The 22,331-nt window shown below is 42.5% G+C and overlaps 1 protein-coding gene across 4 annotated transcripts in view; it reads right to left on the bottom strand.

Moving 5' to 3' along the window:
* arhgap17a (Rho GTPase activating protein 17a) overlaps positions 1 to 22,331 on the bottom strand; it is a 42,585-nt gene that overhangs the window by 19,225 nt on the left and 1,029 nt on the right. For 3 of the 4 annotated variants that reach the window (XM_080789887.1, XM_080789890.1, XM_080789889.1), the window contains exons 2-5: positions 10,299 to 10,338; positions 2,719 to 2,823; positions 1,803 to 1,835; positions 865 to 941 (exon numbers count right to left, since the gene is read on the bottom strand). In XM_080789887.1, coding sequence (XP_080646013.1) covers positions 865 to 941; positions 1,803 to 1,835; positions 2,719 to 2,823; positions 10,299 to 10,338 — 255 coding nt within the window. The remainder of the gene's footprint in view (positions 1 to 864; positions 942 to 1,802; positions 1,836 to 2,718; positions 2,824 to 10,298; positions 10,339 to 22,331) is intronic. The other variant, XM_080789888.1, reaches the window with a different exon arrangement.

Raw genomic sequence — 22,331 nt, 5'->3', positions numbered from 1 at the left:
TTATTGTTATCAGCCAATATCTAACAATGGGGCATAGTGAGGCCTAAGGGGTCTCCCTGAGAAGCCCCCAGGGGTTCCACAGGTTTATTGAAAAAAAGATTGAGTAACTATTGCATTAGTGTTTTTGCATAATCCTGTGTGACAATGTGTACTTTTGGCACTGGCAGAGGCTGACAGAGGTACTTTCCCTTCCTCTTTAGTTCAATTCAGATATAGAGACAGACGGGAGGATCTGTGGGACTTTTTCACGGAGCATTCACTTTCTGGATCCGCTATGTCTACGTCTGTCTGCTCCGGTTCCATGTGTTCTGTGGCACTGTTTGTCTCAAACTCGTCATGAAGGGAAGGGAACAAACAGAATTCTGAATCTCAGTCTCACCACTACAGAAGTCCCCCTTCATGCTTTAGCCTTCATCTGTGCTGCATTAGTACAATTTGCAGTGTTGGCCATCACAGACTGATTAAGTAAAAAAGGGATACTTTTACAAAGCTATATCTGTCGATGCTCTTACTGAGCGCATTTCTGTTTCTGATCACCTTAATGACCTGCCAAGAACAATCGTTTCTGATTTGTTTTTAAAAGCAGAATTGCTCTGTAATTTCGGTAATGGATCCCTTTCATCCTTCAGCCATGTCAGTTTCCTCACAGAATCGTGTCAGTTATCAACAGGGCATTTTCTGATCTTCTTTTGAAATAAACTACAGGGACGAACCCTATTGGTAGATAAAAAAGGCACAGTGATTGCTTGCCCCGAAGACATGGCCTCCTATTTCACACTCTCTGGGGTGCATCTGATCCATATAGCAACAGTTAACCAAGCGAAGGCTTCAATTGGCTGCCTAGGATGTCAACCAGTTACTCACCCAATCAGAGAGTCTTCTCCCAGTTGGTTCCCACCATCCACCATGGCCTGGGATAGTGCTGTCAGAGGAAGCTTTTTCTGTGGTGGGGTGGAGGTAGGGGGGGGGGTGAGAGAGAAAGAGAGAGAGAGAGAGAGAGATGTGGCCACTGATTAGCAATTAAATAAACCACAGAAAGCCTCGTAATGTGGCCGAGGCCAGTGTTGGTTTTGCTACCTTCACTACTTGGTACTTAAGCCAATGGAAAACCCATCAAGAAGTTTCCATTTTGAAATTCAGTGACTGAAGAGGAAGTTTGGAAAGTTAAGGAGACAAAGGGCAGAGAGAACCTACTTGAGGCAAGAGCGAGAATACACAGTAAAATCCTCAATGTTTATTTCACACAGAGAGTAAAACCTGGTGAAAATGGATCTGTAAACTATGTTTTACACTCTCAGAGTTAAATTACCAGAGGATTCTACTGTGCAGATGTTAAAATGGAATATGAGGTGCATTCTAGAGAATCAATCCAATTATATGATAGAAATGCATCTCATTATGAAAGCCAAAGTTCTCCTACAGGTACGTTAGGGCCCCTACCTAGGGCTGCACGATATATCCAGAACAAATGCTATTTTAGCTAAACACTGTATTAATTATAATACATGTATACAAAATATGGACACAGGTTCATATGGTTAATGGTGCCAACTCGTAAACAGTTGTACGGTTTGGTAACCCATGTTGAACAAACTGTGCAGCCCAATAGCCTAAGCTACGGAGAAAAATTAGGTTGTTTTTATCACGGTATATAAACCCAAAGCGATAGTTTCATGCACAGTTTTTCCCATTGGAAGGCAGTGAAGCTTGCAGGTGGACGAGATATGGAGATGAGAAGTGTGAGGACAAAAAAACCAAAACAAGATCATCTCTAGTTGTGCTTTGTTTTTTGTTTGTTTTACCTGACCATTTCCTGTATAGAGGCGTGGGACGGACTGTGGTGCATGTTTTGAAGGGGTAACAAAAAAAACAGAAAACAGGGGTCAGACGTGCTGCAGGGTGGCCTCACATTAAAGAGAGACCATCCTGCAACCACACAGTCACATGTTAATTTCACACACAATGTCCCTGAGTGAGACCCTGAAAACCAGACATCATAAAATGGGACAAAACTAATTAAAAGCTATCTGCCGTTATAGACATTCTAAGATCACAGAAATGTAGTCTGGGCACAATGGCTCTGACCTCTGAACTATTTGGTACTCCTGAGTCCTGAGATGTATAGAAGCAGCAGCAATCTATACACCCGATCAGACAGGATGCATTTTACAGGACGCAAAACGCAAGGGGTGTCTACAAAGCACTGAAAGCAAAGAATCTTGCAGCACCTTTTTTGCTTTGAGATTAACGTATTATTTTTTTCAAATTGGGGCTTCCAGAACTTGAGGTCCATAGAGTGCAATAACCCAAGGCCCGCTGACATTTAAAAGCAGTGAGCAAAAGGCTTCACTCATAATTTGACAACATACAGTACACTCAGTTAACAACAACAAAGTCTGTTGTATTCCGTCTGATTGGGGTCTAAAATGTCACATTTACTGTTGAGATGGCTGCAAACATCAACAGCATTTATTGACATCAGGTTATTAACACATCTTTACATTAATGCACTACAGCTTTAACCCATTCTGGGCGTGAACCCCTTTTGCTGTTTTAACTAAGCATTATGTTATACTTTAGCTATTGAAAAATAGCAGATCTACAAGCTCATAGCCAAAATGGGTTAACACGAAATAAATAAAGGAACTGCATTAAGTGGAGCTTGTGATTGAAGGGCATCATTATTCATTATTCATTAGCAACACATCGTTGGCTTACGTGTCGTTTTTCTGCGTCGGCTCCGATGTGGCCCTGCAGACAGGTGACCATCCTCTTGTGTGTGTTGTGCGACACCACACGCACCGTCTCCATGCGCCGCTCGATCTGTGCAGAGGACAAGACCATGCAATCAATACAACCTTTGTTCAAGACTCGGGAGCACACAGAGGGAAGACACTCGTTTCCCATGGGGGCTGAGCGAACAAAAATGCAACAGACATTGCTTTCATTTACATGAAAGAAATAATCATATCAAGTTGTTGTAAGACAGAAGAAATAGAAGATAACAGAGAAAGTTTAGAATCTACCATAGTGTGCTATAGATATCCAATGTAGAGGAACAGGCAAATGGCAATAAATAAATACATAAGCTTGAATTATTACGTGTCAGTTAAAAAAATATTTTTTGTTCTATTACACACAATGTAATGTGCAATGTCTGAGAGTCTCACTGTTGCAGTCAACAGAGAGATACAAATTGATCGAGATTCAGGATTTAATTCAATTCCAGTCATTGAAGCTGCTGTCATACAGGGAAAGGAAATCAATTAGATCTTTCAGCTCTTAAATATGAATATAATTAAATTTAATATAAAGCCAAATTAATGCAGCACCTGGCTGCATTATAAGTCTGTGAATATGGATAAATGGATCAGCAGCGACAGTGTTCCCAAATCAACGTTACTAAACTACTACTACCGTACTATACTTTAATCTTTAAAATATATTTTTGGATTTCCATTTCTGCTAAGCAGTAAACTAGATAGGCTGACTAATTTGATTTCCAGTGGGAATTAATTACGCGACTGCAATGAAAGTACAAACTACACTGTGAGCCAACAAGTCTGCCTCAAGAGGGATTTATTTGTCACTTCTTCACATAGGTACAAGGGGCCTAATGTTGGTGAAACATCATTCACAGAGACAACAATACAACAAGATAAAAACCAAATAATAATAATATGGGATGAAAAAATATATAGATAAGCTATCAATAAAATACATGTAGAACTGTACAGTATATGATAAACCTCTGAAGTCAGGTATGATATCTTTTAGCAGCAGTGTCAAATGTGCAAGAGGCAGAAGGCATACACAAGTATATAAAAAATAACATACAGTACATATTTCACTCACTATATGTGCATTATGCATGCAAAGGTTTGAGCAGCAACATTTCAATGTGTCTGCTTTGTTGCTTATCGACTGCAATGTTTCAACCCCAGTTCATTCAAGCCCATGACATTAGCTTATACACATTGATGATGGCACATACAGTATAGTTATAGTATATGCAAACGTGGAAAAAATACTACTCCGACAAGTCCTGATTATCTGGTGCAATAATGAAAAACGTGTAATAGTCATGAATTAGGCCAAGTATCTAGGGAATCCCTAGATACTTGGCCTAATTCATGACTATTACATCTGTTTTTCATCTGTGCATATCCCTAGTAGGGATATGTACAGATTAAATACTTGGCCAGTAAAGATGGTGTAATAATGCAATGCAAGATTTTGCTCTCTTTGGAAAACACAATTAACTAGCTGCGTTGCTTTGCTAATAAAAACATTTCCTCCTCGGTCCGCTCTCTCGGTTCCACCGTTTAGCAGCACTAATGAGCTTCATATGCGAGTCAGTTTTTGATTTGCAGCTGACTTTAGGGAGTAGGAGAGGATGAGGGGAGGGTCAAAGTTCAAACATGATTGATAAGGCTGATCCCAGCAGGGCAGAGCCGGAATGTTCTCTTTGAAACACATGAGTCATCATCGGAAGCGTCTCCATGGAGACTGTCACTGGGCCGTGACCAGCGGCGAGGGGGATTCTGTTCTAAGGTTTTAAAGGGCCTTTTTTGGAGAGAGCACACAGGCTTTCTCCTGTCTGCCACCACGGTTAACACAGATCCACTTTGTGCATTTCAGTCAGACTAGCCATTGATACGCCGGTCAATGATAGAGTCACAGCTAACTTGGCTGGAAGACAGAGAGGTCTGCTGCCTGAAACCTCTGATGACGCCGGGCTATTCTGCTGCCAGGTGCCCTGTCAGGGCAGACAGCGTGAGGCGGTACAGGCTGTGCTATGTAGGCCTACTGTCATCAGCCCCATCAATAGATCTGAAATGTCTCTACAGATCTGGTCCAGCACACCAGCCGACACGAGGGCTCAAAAGAAATGGAAACTGGTTTGGTCTGCCCAGTGCTCGTCTGAATGTCAAAAGACAGGTCACTGTTTGTTACCACACAAAACAAAACGGAACAAAAAGAGGGGCTATCCAGCTGATCAGAAACAGCAAGGGAGAAAAACATAAGCAAACCCATGTGAAAAATGTATTGACAGGTGCATGTCATAATATCATTGGTTAAAATGTAGTACCTGCTGATCACAGACAAGTTTTGTTTGACATGAGGTAATTAAGATTGGAAATATTTTTATATTTTTAACCAAGTGATTGTGCCCATTACCATTATATAACTACGGTTATGTGCTCAAAGGGTGAAAAACATATTTTTCCCATAGGCTCATCTTTCAAGGTGGTTGGTGGATGGAGGGCGGTTAACTAAAGAGCAGGAACAAACACTGTTGACAACGTAAATTGGAACAGTGCGGGCCAAAGGGCAAAAATGCTTCGAAACGGGACGAGAGGACAAAACACGAAGGGTGCGCCAGACAATTGTGTTCCAAAAACAGAACCATGGAGTCGCAGCTCAGGAATTCCACAGCCTGGAGAGGAGATATCCGCCTCCCAGACACCCCTCAGTCCCTCTGTTCTAAAGCTCTTACGTCATTCTCGACCCATGGTGGCCTCCGGCATTCCCAAAACAGCTGGCTGAAATGCAAACATGCAAACGAAAGGCGCAAACATACTGTACTGTCAAGCTAATACAGATAATAGAATCCTAAACAGTCACTCACACGTGACTGTATGAGCATGCTGTGCACACACTGTATACTCACACTCAAAAGCAGGCGAAAAAGACAAGCTGATGCAGCCATAGAGTAGAGATTTTGTCGTGGGAATACCACTGTTTAGTCTCAGTCAGTACCTGGCACAGGAACAGGGGAATCCCCTTCCTCTATGTTAGGAAGGAAAATATTGCGTGCGTGCGTGCGTGTGTGTGTGTGTGTGTGTGTGTGTGTGTGTGTGTGTGTGTGTGTGTGTGTGTGTGTGTGTCGCATGTGGGACTGTACCTTTGTTTGTGTGTGTTTGATATGTTTGGGTTACATGGCGCTGGGGTGTTGCTGTGTGCTTGCTTGGGTCATAAATAGCGGACATTATTGAGTGAGCGCATGCACGCATGCCCACACGCACACTCTCACACACACACACACTCTCACACACACACACACACACACACACACACACACACAGCTGAGGTGTAGAGAAACCCAGGCCAAAGGGAGCTAGAAGGGCTAAACAAAGCCTTGTTCTCCCCTCGGTAGACAAGGCCAAAATGTGGTCAGTCCTATGACGCATCACATGCTTAACAGGGAATCCCCAAACTGAAGAGGAGAGTGTGAGACAGACAGGGTGCAGGAGTGATATAGAAAACAGTGGGCTGAATAGACCCGAGTGAGAGAAAGGTGAGAGATGAATAGAGATAATGAGAGGAAGAAAAGGAAAGAGTGCAACCAAAAAGTAGCAAAATGTAGACATTCAATGTGTATGTGTGTGTGTGTGTGTGTGTGTGTGTGTGTGTGTGTGTGTGTGTGTGTGTGTGTGTGTGTGTGTTATCGTTTGTGCTTGAGATAAAAACATGCCTAGACATGTAAGGAACAAAAATAGCAATGAAAGAAATGGTGCAAGAGAGAGGCCAGATTTATCCATTACGGTATTGACAACACCCATAATATTTGGGACGGTAGTCTGGAGAGATCGTCAACAAATTATGTGGTTGCAGAACTGCATAATAGCCACTTGTTGTTATATTACAAAATATCCTCCTTCGTCACAACCATGAGAACATGGGACAGTCCCGCCCTTCCCTGGGTGCAACCCTTCTGTGGTATAGCCTGGCATATTGGTAGTTCTCTGGAATTTGTGCGGTAGCAAGAACTATAGACAGCTGGAACGGTGCCATGTCATTGGCCCAACCTCCCTTTAGTCAGACCATTACTAACACTATCCCAAACCCTAACCTAACCATAAACTCACAGGAAGCCATGTGTGATTTTTAACCGTTCGCCCCACTGACCGTTCGCCCCACTGTCGCAAAAACCAAGGAGATGTGTGTTGACTTCAGGAGATCCCCTCCAGTTCCCCATGTTGTCCATGGTGAGCAAGTTGACCTGGTGACCACTTACAAATATGTGGGTACTACATTTGACAGCAAGCTGAAATTCGTGAAATGCTGTGTAAGAAAGTTCAACAACGCCTATTTTGTGAGGCAGCTTGCCAAATTTCAGGTTGATAAATCTCTAATGAAGCTATTCTACAGTGCATTTATTGAGTCAGTTATCTCCTTCTTGTTGGTATGGAAACCTGAACATAAAAGGATAAAAACCACCGTGGTAGGATTGTGAGAACGGCATCAAAGATAGCCGAAGTTAATTTCAGTAGCCTGGATCAAGTATTTCAAAAACAGGTGCTTAAGAAAGCCAAGTCCATTTGTGCGGACAACTCTCACCCCCTCAGCTCTGAGTTCAGGCTGCTTCCTTCTGGCCTTCGCCTAAAGGTTCCAGGGGCCACAAGTAATAGGTAAGTTCTCCTTCGTGCCTGTGTCTATCCAGGCTTTAAATGCCGATAGGAGGAGGTAAATTATTGTTTTTGTAGTTGTAGTATGAATTTCAATGCTACACTGATGCCCTGAACTTCCATCCTATTGTTTCTATGTGTAAAAAGCAAAGCTTTTGCACACCTACGGGCGACAGGTGCGTAGGAGAGGGTACGGTGCCCTTTTTTACGTGTTTTATGTGATTCATGTTGTCTGCCATAACAGGCAGACAAGCTTTGCTGTACACCAAATCGTCCTTCGGGGACAAACAAATAAATGAACCTGAACCTGACTGTCAAATTCGACACACACGTTCCTCACCCCCATAGGGAGGGGAGTTCCCGGAGTCGAGTCCGTCGGATAGCCGCTGTCCAGAACCAGCACAAAAGCCTCTGCCCGGGCTCTGGACCCGATCACTCCTATATCGTGGAGCTGGCCTGTTCTGACATCTGCATAGACTCCATATATGGGCATAAAAAGGGACACAGACATAATAACTGGGTGGGGCATGCATTTCCAACTTGCATCGTTCCTAGTAGGCCAGAGCACCACTCTAGTATTTGTGAATTCATAATCCACCGTCCCGCCATATTTGGGCAAAAATCTGTCATACGTCAATATTATATTGATATCAGGAATAGGGGACTAGATGTCGTCTGTGGATATCATTATCATAATATCATGATATGGTTGCCTTTTCCTGTTTTTACTTTTTAACCACTTATGGCCTATTTTACATCTACAAGCTCACAACGTGAAGTGTGATGCTTAGATCAGCAAAAAATAAATATATGCAATGTATTTTGATACTCTACTATAGGTTTAATGCTCGTCTTGCCTAGACAAACATTAAAAACGTCATTGACAATGGACAGAGTATAATGTTTGTTTTGTCTGTCACTGAGCAAATCGGCATATGATGTTATGTTATGATATCGCGATAATCTAAGTGTTGGTAAAGCGGCCCTCACTTACACGGGTGTGATTTTTTTATATAATCATCAATGATTCTACCAACACAATATCAATATCGAGGTATTTGGTCAAACATATTGATATTGACTGATTTCATCCATATCCCCCAGTTCTATTGTATATTTTTTATGAAAATTCCCTTTGGTTGACTTTCGTTTATACAGTGACATGGGTGTGGCTGGGGCAAACAACAGAGAAAGTCATTCATGGAAATGTAGAGCCATACTTGTTCTCAAGGAGTGGCACAAAGTGGAATCGTCTCGTTTAGTCAGCGTTCCCCTAGCTACAGTATGTCTGCCATTCACACAGAGGGACATTCCACAGTGACAAGGGTTCAAAGTGGTAGGAATGCACTGTGCCGGGCGGGCGCCCGCCACCTGGCATTCTCACCGACGCACCACCTGCTGTCTTGTCGCCTCTGTTGAGACGTTTTGAGGATAGCCTCGCCCCTCCTGGGAAAGCCCTCCTCAGAGATACACATGCATGCAGAGTGCAGACACAGACACGCATCAAGGTTACCTTACCGTTACTGTGTCACGATCATGACATTTTACTTGGCGACTAAAAATAAATTACAATTCTGTTTGCCTTTTAGACTTTGTAAACAAACTTGTACAGGGCAGATGTGGGCATGCATAGAAAATACTTTCAGAATACTTTTACTGATACTAATATTTTAAAAATAGAGGAAAGAGACGATCTACAGTACCAGCTCACATCGCATCGCAACATGTAGTTGTGAGCTTGTATTTCTGCGAGTTGTGAGCTTGTATTTGTGTATTTGTGTCTGTCTGTCTGTCTGTCTGTTTGTGTATGTGTGGATGCACCCAAATGATATGCTGGTGGGGTGGGGTGCATCCGTGCAACCAAAATGTTAGTCTAGTCTACTGCCACTACCACAAGGAGCAAGAAATCACAAGCCTAGCATGGCTTCTGTCTCAACTCTGATCACCCTTGAGGTGCATTCAAGGGCTGTAAAATAGTCACGCTCAGGTTTCTAAGATACCGTCGTAGCTAAAGAGCTCCAGAAATTAAATATTTAGGAGCACAGGGCAGATTTTTTAGGAGAATAATCTATGACTTTAAACATATTCCATGGGAATTTTCAGCGGCATGACAACCAAGACTGGAAAATATACTCCTACTGTTTTGGATTTGAACAACTGCACGGATGTTCATAATGTACTGCTTGAGATAGAGATAAGATTAACCTTATATTCCACGGGGGAACATTCAGGTATCATGGCACCAAAAACCAAAAAAAGTGTCTGAGAAAGTAAGAGCCAAACTAAGATAAGAATAAATATTTAAAAAAAAAGTTACACAGAGATTTTCACACAGGAAGCGTCACAGACAAGCGGGCAGGTAGGGAGGTTGGAGGTGCGGGCAATCGGACAGGTGGAGCAACAAGCGGGCGCAATCTCATGGAACTGTCATGTTTGTGATCTCTCCACACACACACGCCTGCCCGCAGCAAGAGTTGGATTATGGTCAACTTTCTTCTACGCGACACATGCAGGACAATGACATCAAACCGTTGAAGCAGGCTCAGATCGCCTGCAGTTTACTCACAGAGCGATTGTCTGTGTACGGACTGTATTCACATGAGGCGCAGTGCAACCCCTGCTGATCCAAGTGAGAACTCAGGTCCATCCCCATAGGAAAAGCCCTTTAGACTTGCTTATTCATATTGTTGCCGTTATAAAGGTTTCATATTAACAGCCTGTTAATGTTATAGGGTGAAATAACAGTCAGTGCAAATGCAATAACATCAAAAAAGTGAACTTTACGTTTCCAGTCTTGATGCTTACATAACTAGCTAAGCACCGCACTGTGAGACAGTGAGAGTCAGCCAGTAGGTAGATAGTTTGAGTGTCAAATTAATGTTTTACCTGCAGGAGGTCATCGCTGAGGACTTCAGTTTTCTCCGCTCTGTGGGTCAGAAACACAACAGATTAGCATGAGCACTCAATGCACCAAACTGGCATGTTGTCAATTATTATTAAATCAAAGTTAAGATTCAACTAAATAGTGTTTACTTTAGTTACGGCATGGTACAGAAGCAGTGCTTGTCTATATGTATGTACTGTACCCCAAATCTATGTATTTGGGTAAGACTGAAATCATATGTAGGGCTGGGTAATTAACCGAAAATACTATATAATCTTGCTTTTGTAGGTTAATTTAATTGAATAATCAAGAAGTATATCAACATGAAGAAATTGTATTATTTTCCATTAAATTGTTTTCTAATCTGTCTGATTAACCACAGGGCTGCCCTATATAATACGTTATACAATGGTGGTGTGAAAAAATCATTCATTAATCGTAATCAAGGCAAAAGTAAGTGTGATATTGATTTGAAGTCAAATCGCCCAGATCCATATTGATGACATCATGATGTTGCTCACAAACTGCAAAAACAGATTATTCTGACTCATTGAGGAAATGATGACAGATTCATGCTTACAGTATACATGTATTGTACTGTGCTGTGGACAACAGTTATCTGTTACATCAAATGCCACATGTCACTCCACCTACAGAATAGCTGAATATAGGAACGCCCCTCAAAAAAGCACCAAACAATCACCCACATAAAGAGTGCGTCAACTTCAAGGACTTAATTTCTGCTGTGTGGTCTTCTTGGTCTATGTAAAAACATATACGTACTACATGCAGGCGTCAGGACACTGGTGTCAGGTCCAGAAAGTCTAAATTCCACACTGAGCTTTAACAGTGGTTATAAACCATGGTTAGGTATTAATATGGGCATTCCTGGGAACGTTTAAACACAGGCCAGTTCACTGCAGCTCACTGTCATCACAAAGTGAAAACGCAAAGATTAGCAATATACAAAAGCAGGAGTTACATAATTTCACCAGATGCAGGTCTGCCAAGAAAGTATCACCAAAATGATTAGTGTGATTTTAGAGGGTGCAATAAAGCAGTTACAGTAGCATACTCAAGTATCTGGTTGACTCAACATGACACCTCTGTGAATGCACTTGCAAGAAGTAGTCATTATCATTATGTTATTTATCATCAGATAGCATCTTTTACCCCTTTATGCCAATGAATTCCTCCCCAAAGACATTTGTGTTGTCGCTGCTGTTGTATCCTGCCAGTGAGGAGCCCCCACCGGGAAGTCATAGAGCCTTTGTCCTACTCCTCCCGCCCAACACTCCCTGCGGACAGGTGCCGCCCTAGCCCATAGGAATACGTGCAGTGACACCCTCTCTACCCCAAACACGGGCCAAACAAACAAACCTCTGCAGTGGTCGGCAGGCATTTTACCACTGCGTTACCCGAGTGCGCATGTTTTGATTTTTGATGAAGTGCGACTGCGTGCCCCAATTTGCCTTAGCTATCCCTTGCAATGTCATTGTCACTATTGCACATGTTGCCAACGGTGAAACAATATATTGTGCAGTCCTAGTTACTACATGGGGCAGAATTGGAGTTGCACAATTACACCTACCTACGATCAGATGATTTTAGCAAACTATTGTAATCATAATTCAAGTATTATTGTTTAATGGTAATACTGTGAATAGTGTATACAGTTAAATATAAATTCTACCATAAAAAGGTTGCATACAGCTTGTTTACAGCTTGTACACAACTGAATCATATTGTGAAACTCTGTGGAGAATATGCAGAACAGTCTTTACCACACACAGCCAGCATCAGGTTAAATCTGTAGCTCAACCACTTCCCGCTATCACTCATACTCTTCTCGCCCTAAATGGTTCACTCGCATAAAAGCCTAAATTATTTTTACAGAGGAAGAGACAACATGAATTCCATGCAAGTCTTCACATTAGCGGACTGTGCTGACTCATCAGTCAGTGCCACATTAAAAGCCTCTCTTCCTCAACTAGAGAGAGGCCCACATTTTCTCTCTACAGCTGGGTGGGTGGTCTAGACAGCTGACTGATGGACAGTCAAAGACTGCTACACCTAATCAGCGTTCCACCAGAATGGGTTTTTGTAGGCTGCCGATTTGCAGGCTGTTGATAATTTGTGTCAATATCAATCCTTAAGTGTTATTTCCATGACAATGCAAGGGTTTAATATGTCTGAAAGTCCGGCTATGCCAGCCCAGACTAGTCCCAAAACCTACAGTATTGCTAGGTTGCCAGGTTGGACAAGTCTCGAAAGGATGACCTCAATATTAGTGTAGTCCCTTTCCTTTGCTGTGCTGCCATTAAGTGGTTGTTAATATTACTATAGCTCCAGTCCACCATTAGGAAAAATGTATCAGGCAAGTGTAGCCTACCTATGTCAGTATGAACATAGGTTCATCGTTATGTACATAAAGAGGAAAAAACTGTTTCCAAACTTTGTGCCAATCTGCAGCAAGAAAACTAATGAAGAAATCTCCATTAGCGTCATGGCAAAGTTTCAGCAATTTCTTGGGCATCAATCCAAATTACAAAATGTAGGTCAACGCAACAAGGCTGTGTATTGCACAGAGTTTGTAGAGGTTTTCAATAGTCAAACTGAAGCACATTTCACGTGACTTCGAGCTGCACAGACAGATTTTTTCCAGCACATGTTTCAGCAATGTACACAAAAACCAAACCCCTCTTAAAATTATTCTGCGATAGGGCTAAGCGTTTGTGAAACCATATACATACATAGCCTTTTCCATGCCTTTTAACGGTCATCCCTGACCAAATAAAACTACATTTTACTCTGACCATTCTCAAAGATAACCAGAAGCTTCATGAAAACTGCAAACAGTACAAGCCTCCATACACCTATATTTGTCTTGAATTCAACAAGTTGTGTTTTGCCATAAGCCACAGCTGGCAGGCCTGACAGTGTCCCTGCACACAGCCCTCCCTCCCCTCTTCTGAGCCTATAAATAGTAGGCTAATAGTTGGGCTTGGAGAGGTCAGACAGATTAGATTAGTTAAAGGGAGAAGGGGCTGGGAAACTGCTCTAATGGCTTCTCAACACCGTCCGTCACACAGTCTCGAGACCAGGCCAGCTTTGCTACCGTGTAGTGGACTAAAAGTCGTGTGTGATTTTGATCTGCCTTTTTGCGCTTGTGACATGTGAAGATTATTGGGAGGTTTAAAACCCGTAGGTCGGTAGTTTTCAATTTAAAAAAAAGTGTTTTGATGCACTCTGTCTCGGAAAGTCGGAATCTGTCATCCATCTTGGATCTCTACTCGATTGTAACTGAGCAACAGCACCCCTGGCAGTCAGGGCTGCGCAGCCTGTTGCACTCAATGGGGAAGACGAGGAGAGATCCAAGATGGATGACAGATTCCGAGATAGAGTGGATCAAAACACTTTTTTTATTGTAAACTACAGACCTATGGGTTTTAAACGCAGAACGCAGGCCGACCTGACAAGTGGGGAATCCGGGTAAGAACCTTAGATTTTGCATTTGTATATGTTGAGAGCAATTCTAGGTCCGGGGGAAAAAACAATGGGTAATGATAGCTTACACTCTCGTAGATTGAAAATGTCAGAATAGAAAAAATACATCTACGAGATTCTAAATCTTAGGCTAACCTAATCCCGTCCCTAACCGCAAGCACGATGCAACGCATGTCGGGAGCAAAGCATTTGTAGTAATCCAGCAATCCAGTCAAACCCTAGTCAAACACACCGACTACATTATTTTTCCTGCCATAGAGTGCACATTTCAAATTGTGATACTGTATCTACTATTCTACTACAAATACTATTAACATTGTGTGACTGGAGTTTCTTCCAGCTGTGAAATGTCAGTTTAACCTGTGACTGTTGTGCCTGGCGTGACAGATACTGCCAAATGGCTTCATGTTGCTTGACATGGGAGCACTCAGCACGTCAGTAATTCACAAGCATTTGAAAGGCACTTTTCACTGCATAAAGCCTGGTTTGGTTCCCATTTACTGTTCAGTACTCGGATTCAGACTGCAGGAGCTCGTGCACTGTATCCTGTAATGTAAAATGTAATGACAAAAACTTGATATTGGAATCCATCTTTTGTCATCAACAGCAGTAGCTACTCAATAAGTTTAATTCATCTTAATTGCGTTTGTTAGTTAGTACCATGCCATGCCTAAAAGCCTGGAGGGATGTGATTGGCTAGTTCATTGTTAGGCCAACTGAGGATAATGCTGTAACTTCATCACTTTCAGTCTATGCATCAGTGCGTGGTACATGGGGAGTACCAGTCACATTGTTATGGGTTATGATTTTTTCAGTAATTTCATGAAGAAATAAAAGAAGAATCTAAGAAATTCTATAAATTAGAACAAATATTTAAGGAGTAGTGAAAATAGCCGATCTACAAGCTCACAACGCTGCGCGAAGCGTCACCTTGTGAGCTGGTAGATCTGCTATTTTCACTACTTTGGGTTGCGGGCGAATATCTAATTTCTGTTTTGGGTCACGGGATATAAACATTTGAACCACTGGGTTAGTGCATAATTGCATATGTATTTTTATCAGAACTTAAGGCTAACATAATTCATACACCGAAGGCCATACATCACAGCCATAATGACATGAGCAGACAAGCACAACAAAGTAAACAGCCTGGAATTTGTACTTACTTACTAACACTACAGTACACACACAGTGACACAGTTATAAATCATACATGGACAACAGGATCTCACGCAGTGCCTTGGGCTATAAATACTTTGAAGAATCGGTGAATGTAATGTTAAATGCACCCTTTATCATCACATTATCTATATTGTGGCACTGGCATTCACTTCAGCCAGAAATAGTGTGATAGGTTTTGTAGTACTAGTCAATAGGTTGAATGAATAACTTTGATCCACATGCTGGATAAAAGGAGCTGTGAACAGATCACAGTGAGACCCAGTGCCAAAAAAAGAGAAGAATTAAGAAAAAGGTCTGTAAGTATGAATGAACTATAGTAACCTTGTGACAGTGGTGGTGGACAGCTGCTTTCAATTACAACACAGAGACGGAGAAAGAGAAACCAAGACTGACTGGTGGGAGAGAGAGAGAGAGAGAGAGAGAGAGAGAGAGAGAGAGAGAGAGAGAGAGAGAGAGAGATACATGGCATGGGGGTGAAAGGGCCCAGTGTGCCAAACCAGAACCGTCAAGTGCAGGAGCATTTTTCTGGAGGGATGCCCCAAGCCAAGCTGACGTCTAACATGTACCAGAGAGAGGATCTGCAAGCTGACAGATCTTCAGGAACCAATAGATTGGAGGGATATCTGAGCCACATTGGCCATAATAAGAACAGTGGAGGATACAGGACACAGGACACACACACACACACACACACACACACACACACACACACACACACACACACACACACACACACACACACACACACACACACACACACACACACACACACACACACACACACACACACTATGGGTCACAGACTACGAGCGTGATTTGGTCATTGATCCAGTTTCAGTGTGCTTGGGATCACAGTATTAAAACAACTGCGTTGTGCAAAAGCGGCAGCATCACCATAAACACTGCATAGGAGAGGGACACCGTAACCCAGAGGCACAAAAAAAAACAACATTAAACCTGTATATAAGAGGGGCTAGCTAGCGCCCCTCAAAAATGTGTTTTGCAAATGTCTGCCTCTTAGTGGCGCTATAACAGGCCCATATGAGAACTTTGGGACAGAGGTTCAGCTCTGGCATCCAGGAAGTGTATGTGCAGAGTTTGGCTGCGATCAAGCCAACGGTTCAGACGGACACGCGGACAGACGGACAGAGTGCAAAACATACTCTCCCCATGCCTTCGGCCTGGTGGAGACAACAACAATTGTTTTGGTCCACATCAGCTGAACCAGCGTGAATGTGGAGTTGACCCCACTGCAGGCGACTGTACGGTGTGGCAGGCATAACGGTAGCAGGGAGTGTACTAGTCTATGGAGAAAGTCACTGTGTCAGTGTGTGGCTGATAACTCCCAATGGTAGCCATGGAGACCTACTATCAAAGGGGGGAGGGGGGGGGGGGTAAGTGAACACCGTGACCATAAGAAGAATACAACAACTGTTACCAGGCCACGGCACACACACAATCAATAGGGATACAGAAGAGTAGGTGGGGCCCTGTCTGTTGTTGTTGGCAGCTCAAGGCTCATAAGGTAATGGATACTGGGGGCAGATGAAAGGGGAACAGGAGAGTAATTGAGTGACTCCAGCAGTTCTTTGGTTTTAAGTAGCCTAGTGCCCTAGTATAGGGTTTATATAGTTGTATGGGCTATTAGGGTTACATTAGGCTTGGGCTGTAGCAGTCTCTGACATTAGAGAGAGAACTGGAGCGGTGTCAACCGTGTCATCCAGTGTTTCTTGTAGTGAGAAAACCACAAGCACGGCTAATGGGGTTGTAGTTCATCCGAATTCTAGTATTGTCATCATAAGCAATATAACGTCTCTCATGCATCATGACTGACAGCTCATCTCCCTTGAGGCCCAGGCGGGGTGAGAAACACCCAAAAGGAGCCGAGATACCTGACTGAGATCATCAGAACCGTTCCTGGTGCCTTGCTGTTTTAGTCAAGAACTATCCAGTTCTACCAGATAGGCAATGTTTTGTGAGAGTATCAGTATGTCTCAATAATTAGAATACTTAACTATACCAATGTAATAAAGGTGCTGTATTTTTCAACACTTCATTTAAAACATTACTAACCTTGGAAATAAAACATTCAAAAACAAAACATTTTCATGGGTTTCAAGCACCTGCATGAGCTCTGACATGTCAAACATTACTCATCAGTTCATCTATGCAGGTGAGTGACTTTAGTAAAGTCCCTGGACTTCACACGTGACGACTACAAATCTTATCTTCAGATTTACCGCGGCATGACTTCGACAAGCTTCTAATCAGCTGCCTATTTAAACTGTGATTGGTCCTAACCGCATGATGAGTTGATGACTTCCTCAGCTACTGTTAAAGATATCAAAGGGGCAGAGTGATTTCCTGACAAACAGATGGTATGGTCACCATCTCAGACTAGCTCGAATCTATCCTGTTAAATAGGCAGACTAAACAAGTTGATCTCATCGTGTCTTCTGGAGTTGTTTGTCTCCGTGTGTACACCCCACCCTATCCCAAGTCTATATACAGTACTAAACAAAAATCTTTTAACTTTTCAGGTTAGTGAGGTTGAGAACTTTACAAGCAATGTAGATGGGAAAAAGCACAACATAATAAACATATTAATTGACACACCACTCCTTTACATGGCTATGTGTGTCCAAAAACCTGCCTACAGTTAGTTAACCTACACAGCTGTCCTCTACAGCTCAGGTTTGATCTCATCAAGTTTTTGGGGAGAATGACAATCTCAAGATTAAACAATAGCATGAATGTGTGTTAGCACAGGGCTAAGCAGCAGGGTGTTGCTGATTAAAGAAACATCCTTCAGATGTAGAGAATGCAATTCGTTTAACCTGGCATGTTGTTTTCACCGACTCTCTACCTAATGTTTTCTTTCTTACAAACACACATGCGCACGCAATCTCTGTTTCAAGAACTCTCTCTCTCTCTCTCACCAAGCACTTTTCTGGGAGGCCATTTCCTGTTTGTAGAAGAAGGGGAGATTTCCTCTGAGCGGCTGGACACAGTGTTCTGCCTTCGCACAATCACAGGAACCCAGGGGGAGGACTGAAGGACCCCCCCATTCAAACGTTAGTAGACGAGCACTGGCTTCTTGTAGGCATCAGGCACACACATACGACACAATGTAGGCTACTCGACAATAGCCTGCCATATTTACTTGCTTAATCGGTCCAAGTACTCACAGGCAAGCAATTGCTCAGGAAGGTATTGGCCTGTGTGCACAGCAGCTACTGTGCACCCTCATGCATATATTATTTACTCTTAAACACACACTGAAATGTGTACCGCACATGCACGTGTATGAGTGCATAAGTTGTATGTACACACAAGCAAGCATACAGGTATATTCATGTGCATTGTGCATGCATATGCTGTATATAGTAAATACACGCAGACACAAATATACTCAAACAGAAACTTCTGCTTTCTGCATTGCACACCACACTCCTGTCCCGGTTCATTGCTGGTAAAATACAGTCAGGAAATGATGAGTATTCCAGCAGCCCTGCTACCATTGATCCTGAGGCCATGGCTGTGTAGTGGAGCACTGATGCAGATTCACTCTGTAGACTGTGCAGATAAGGTTACAGTCAAATAAACAGCAGGATTAGCAAAGGGAAACAGCAACTCTTTTATGTGAGTGCATCTCTGCCAACTCCACGTTGACTTTGCCAATCCAATGACTCAAAATGCTATGCATAACAACCAATGATGATTCAAATTGCTTTGCATAACAACAAATAAGTAAGCTTAGTAGTAGAGAAAGACGCTAGGGTTGTATTCTCAAACTAACCTTTAACCAGTTGAGTTTAATACAAATTACTAAATAGCCCTTGTGCCATTTATGGGCCAGTACCAGATAGTGTAGGAACCTGGCTTTACTGTTGGAGGGTAAGATCAGGTATGGAATTATGTAATGAAGTAGCCACTAACCATCACAAGTTTAATTGAATTATGCCCCATGACACATCCAAAATGGCTCAACAGCAATGTTATGGTATAAACAGAAAACTTCCCTTAGAGACAAGGAAGGGGGTTTTGACCACCAAGTGTCACTGTTGCGCAGGCTAACACGGACACAAGCGCACGCGCACACACACACACACACACACACACACACACACACACACACACACACACACTAGTACAGCACCACTCAGTTCAGACGACAGACGGGTCTGATTTTTTTATTTGCATGACACGTTTCGCTGTTGGCTTTGTCAGTGCTACGATATAGCATTATTATGGTGTTCCCATCTTAAACCACTCCCACACATTACGGCAGCTCTCAATACTGTTTAATGCATAGGATACACTCATGATGTTTAGAATCATTCTGCCTCACATTTAAATGTCTGTTTTTTTGTTTTTTTGCATTTTATGTATATATTAGTAAGACACACTTGATGAAGATCCAGAGGGACTGAAACGTCTGTCAATTTGAATAAAAACAAAGGCTGCTGAGCAAGAGCAGTGTGCAGGATCTTTTGTTCATGAAAATATATATATTTTGCGCGGTGCCATTACGCGGTGCCATTACGCAGCTATGTGTGTCCACGTGTATGTCCCTGTGTTCGAGCACGGAAAGCTACAACACGGTAACTCATTTCTCGACCGTTTCGGATGCGGGAAGGCTCGCCAGAACTGGTCTGGCACCCTAGGCGCGTTCCTGGGGTTGTGGATGTTCCTGGGGACCACCCGGGGAACCCCACATGGTAAAGGTCCTTGCAGTCTAGACGCGTTTTTTGGAAAGAAACGCAGCAGTTTGCAGGGACCTTTACTCGTGCTTCGTTTTTCACTGTCAAACGCATCTGCAATGAATGAAGTGGATGTGTCAAAACTTCCTTTGCATGGCTCCTATATTAAAATTGGCTAATGGGAGGACCGGCAGGAGGGCCGGCAGTCGGACCGTGGGCCACATCACTTAACAATTAACATAATCATAAACAAACCACGACCATGTCACTACGAAAACAAACCAGTAAGCTTCAGGATGCCCAGTTTCATAGTGTTCAACAGATACCGATACCTGCACACCATTCTGGGAGACTGGGACATATTCTTCGTGTTCACTACAAGAATTTGTGTCACAGATGAAAATGTAGAAGAAAAAAACCTCTTTGAGTGGGCCATCTCCCACCCGTGCCCAGTTTGAAGATGTACAATGCCCTCACCCCTTCAAGACTCTAAATTAACCTGACCTAAAGCAAAGGCAAAGGAGACACAACACTGACACGTGAAACTGAATGTTTTTGTCGAAAGTGATTAAAAATGAATATACATCGAAAATGTTAATATTTTGATAACTTGATGTATTAAATATTTAATTTAAATATGTAATACCTCAATATGGGCTGCCTGCATATCTGGTACCATGCTGTGCAGGGCTGACAGGTGCTAAATACTGTTGGATCCCACGTGCTTGCACCCAGAGTCCCAGACACATTCATGCATGTATTCAAAATTTCACACACTCGTCTCTGGCTGACACACACATGCACACAGCTGGCAAGGTTGAGGTTCACGTGATAATAACATCCTCTGACAGCTCAGTGCTGTGCTATACATAATGTGTCTCCCTCCTGTCCTCCCATACAGGGCAGGGCTTATAATTTCTCTACTTATGAGATCCTGTTACAGGGACAGACCTTCAGTCATCAGGACATATCAGCATAAGAACATTTGTAGAGCCAGATGGATATATCAGATTGACTGATTATATTTCAGTCATAATTTGCCTCATTTTTCACATTAATAGTGCACAATATGCAGCAGACAATGTGTCCTGATTTTTTAAGCGGCGCTAGCCCCTTCTATAAACCGCTTTTGTCCCCACACGTCTCAAGATTTGCCATTGACAATGAAAGGGGAATTCCAGTCAAATGTCTGCTAAATCTTGTCCCCGCCCGTCTCAATATTTGCCATTGACAATGAACAGAGAAATTACGTCAGAAATCCGCTAAATATGACGTAAATTAAACATCAAAAGATTAAAACCATTCATTGACATTGAAGGGAAAACTTACGTTATATGTAAACGAGCAAATTGGCTAACCAATCACATGGTTGGTGGGAGCGCTTGGCCAATAAGGGACCACCTTATGTACCGTACCTTATGTAACAATGTCAAATGTCCGCTAACATAAATTGATGTACAATGACAAGAGCGCCCCTCATTTCACACAGGTGTGATTTTTTTTAAGTAGATCAAAACAAAACTGCACATCTGACCGCTATGCCCAATATGGACATAATATGGCACCAACCGAGCGTATCGACAAGCCATTCATCCTAGGGGAAACACTGCAATAATGGTCTAGGTCTCTCCAAAACCAGGATGATCAGACCCCAAAATCTGGCACTGGTCGGGCTCTAAACATTTACAAATATGCCAAGCTAGACCCCCTGTCCCAATGATCAGAAGTTCCCCCAATCCATGAGTGACATCGGAAAGTAGTATAGTTTCAAAGTGAAACCCTTTATTGGGAAAACAAAACTCTCAATATCTCAATCAATCTTCTGAATGTTTATCAGTTATTTAAAAAAGAAGATATCATCGCTCTGCCATCTGCTTCTTCTCCAATGGGGAATGCATAATCTTTTAGGGCAGTATCACAGACAGGGAGAAATAGTCAGTTGATACTTATCTATGTAGCTTTTAAAGACATTACATTATTTATTTGATGCGTTGGGTTGAAGGTCCTCCTCAAATTGCCACTATGAAGTGTATATGAAACTTGAGTGAAAGTATGCCTTGGAATTGCATATCCATAGTAATATTAGCTCATAAATTAGTCCTGTTGCATTGTGTTTGTGTAGTTAAGTTTCATTCATTTTCCTTCTAAAGAAATATAATTTGTTGCAGAGTGCAGTATAGCCCCATATGTGCCCTCTCCCTACGCTGAGGGAACATACTGGGGCTAAGTGCAGTATAGGTTTTACATAAGGAATTTGCCCTGACAAGTGACACATGGGACAAAATGACAGCCCACAATTGGATGATTAATAAGACTACAGGCAAAGCACATGACATCATCATGGAAATGAGATCTCACATACAGTGCAGCATGACATTGCAGAACATATCTCAATTCAAAATTCAGATTACATTAGACTCAAAATAATTAGGCTAGTCTTGGCAAGACCGTCTTGTTAAAGTTGTTTGCTAGTCTTCCCACTGATATTGGTCTGTCCTTGAACCTAGACTGGTGATACAAGTTAAGTTAGCATTCCGAATATGAGCTTATGTTGACCAACATCTCAACGTTGTTTTATTATGGCCATCACTGTCTCCATATGGATGGGCTGGGATGGACAGCTGGCCATTAGGCTACTTGAGA

Source organism: Protomyctophum bolini, assembly GCF_963924005.1.
Source record: "Protomyctophum bolini genome assembly, chromosome: 18".
In the NCBI taxonomy this organism is placed as follows: domain Eukaryota; kingdom Metazoa; phylum Chordata; class Actinopteri; order Myctophiformes; family Myctophidae; genus Protomyctophum; species Protomyctophum bolini.
Note: the sequence above shows the minus strand (reverse complement) of the source record. Positions and strands in the feature narration are given on the sequence as shown.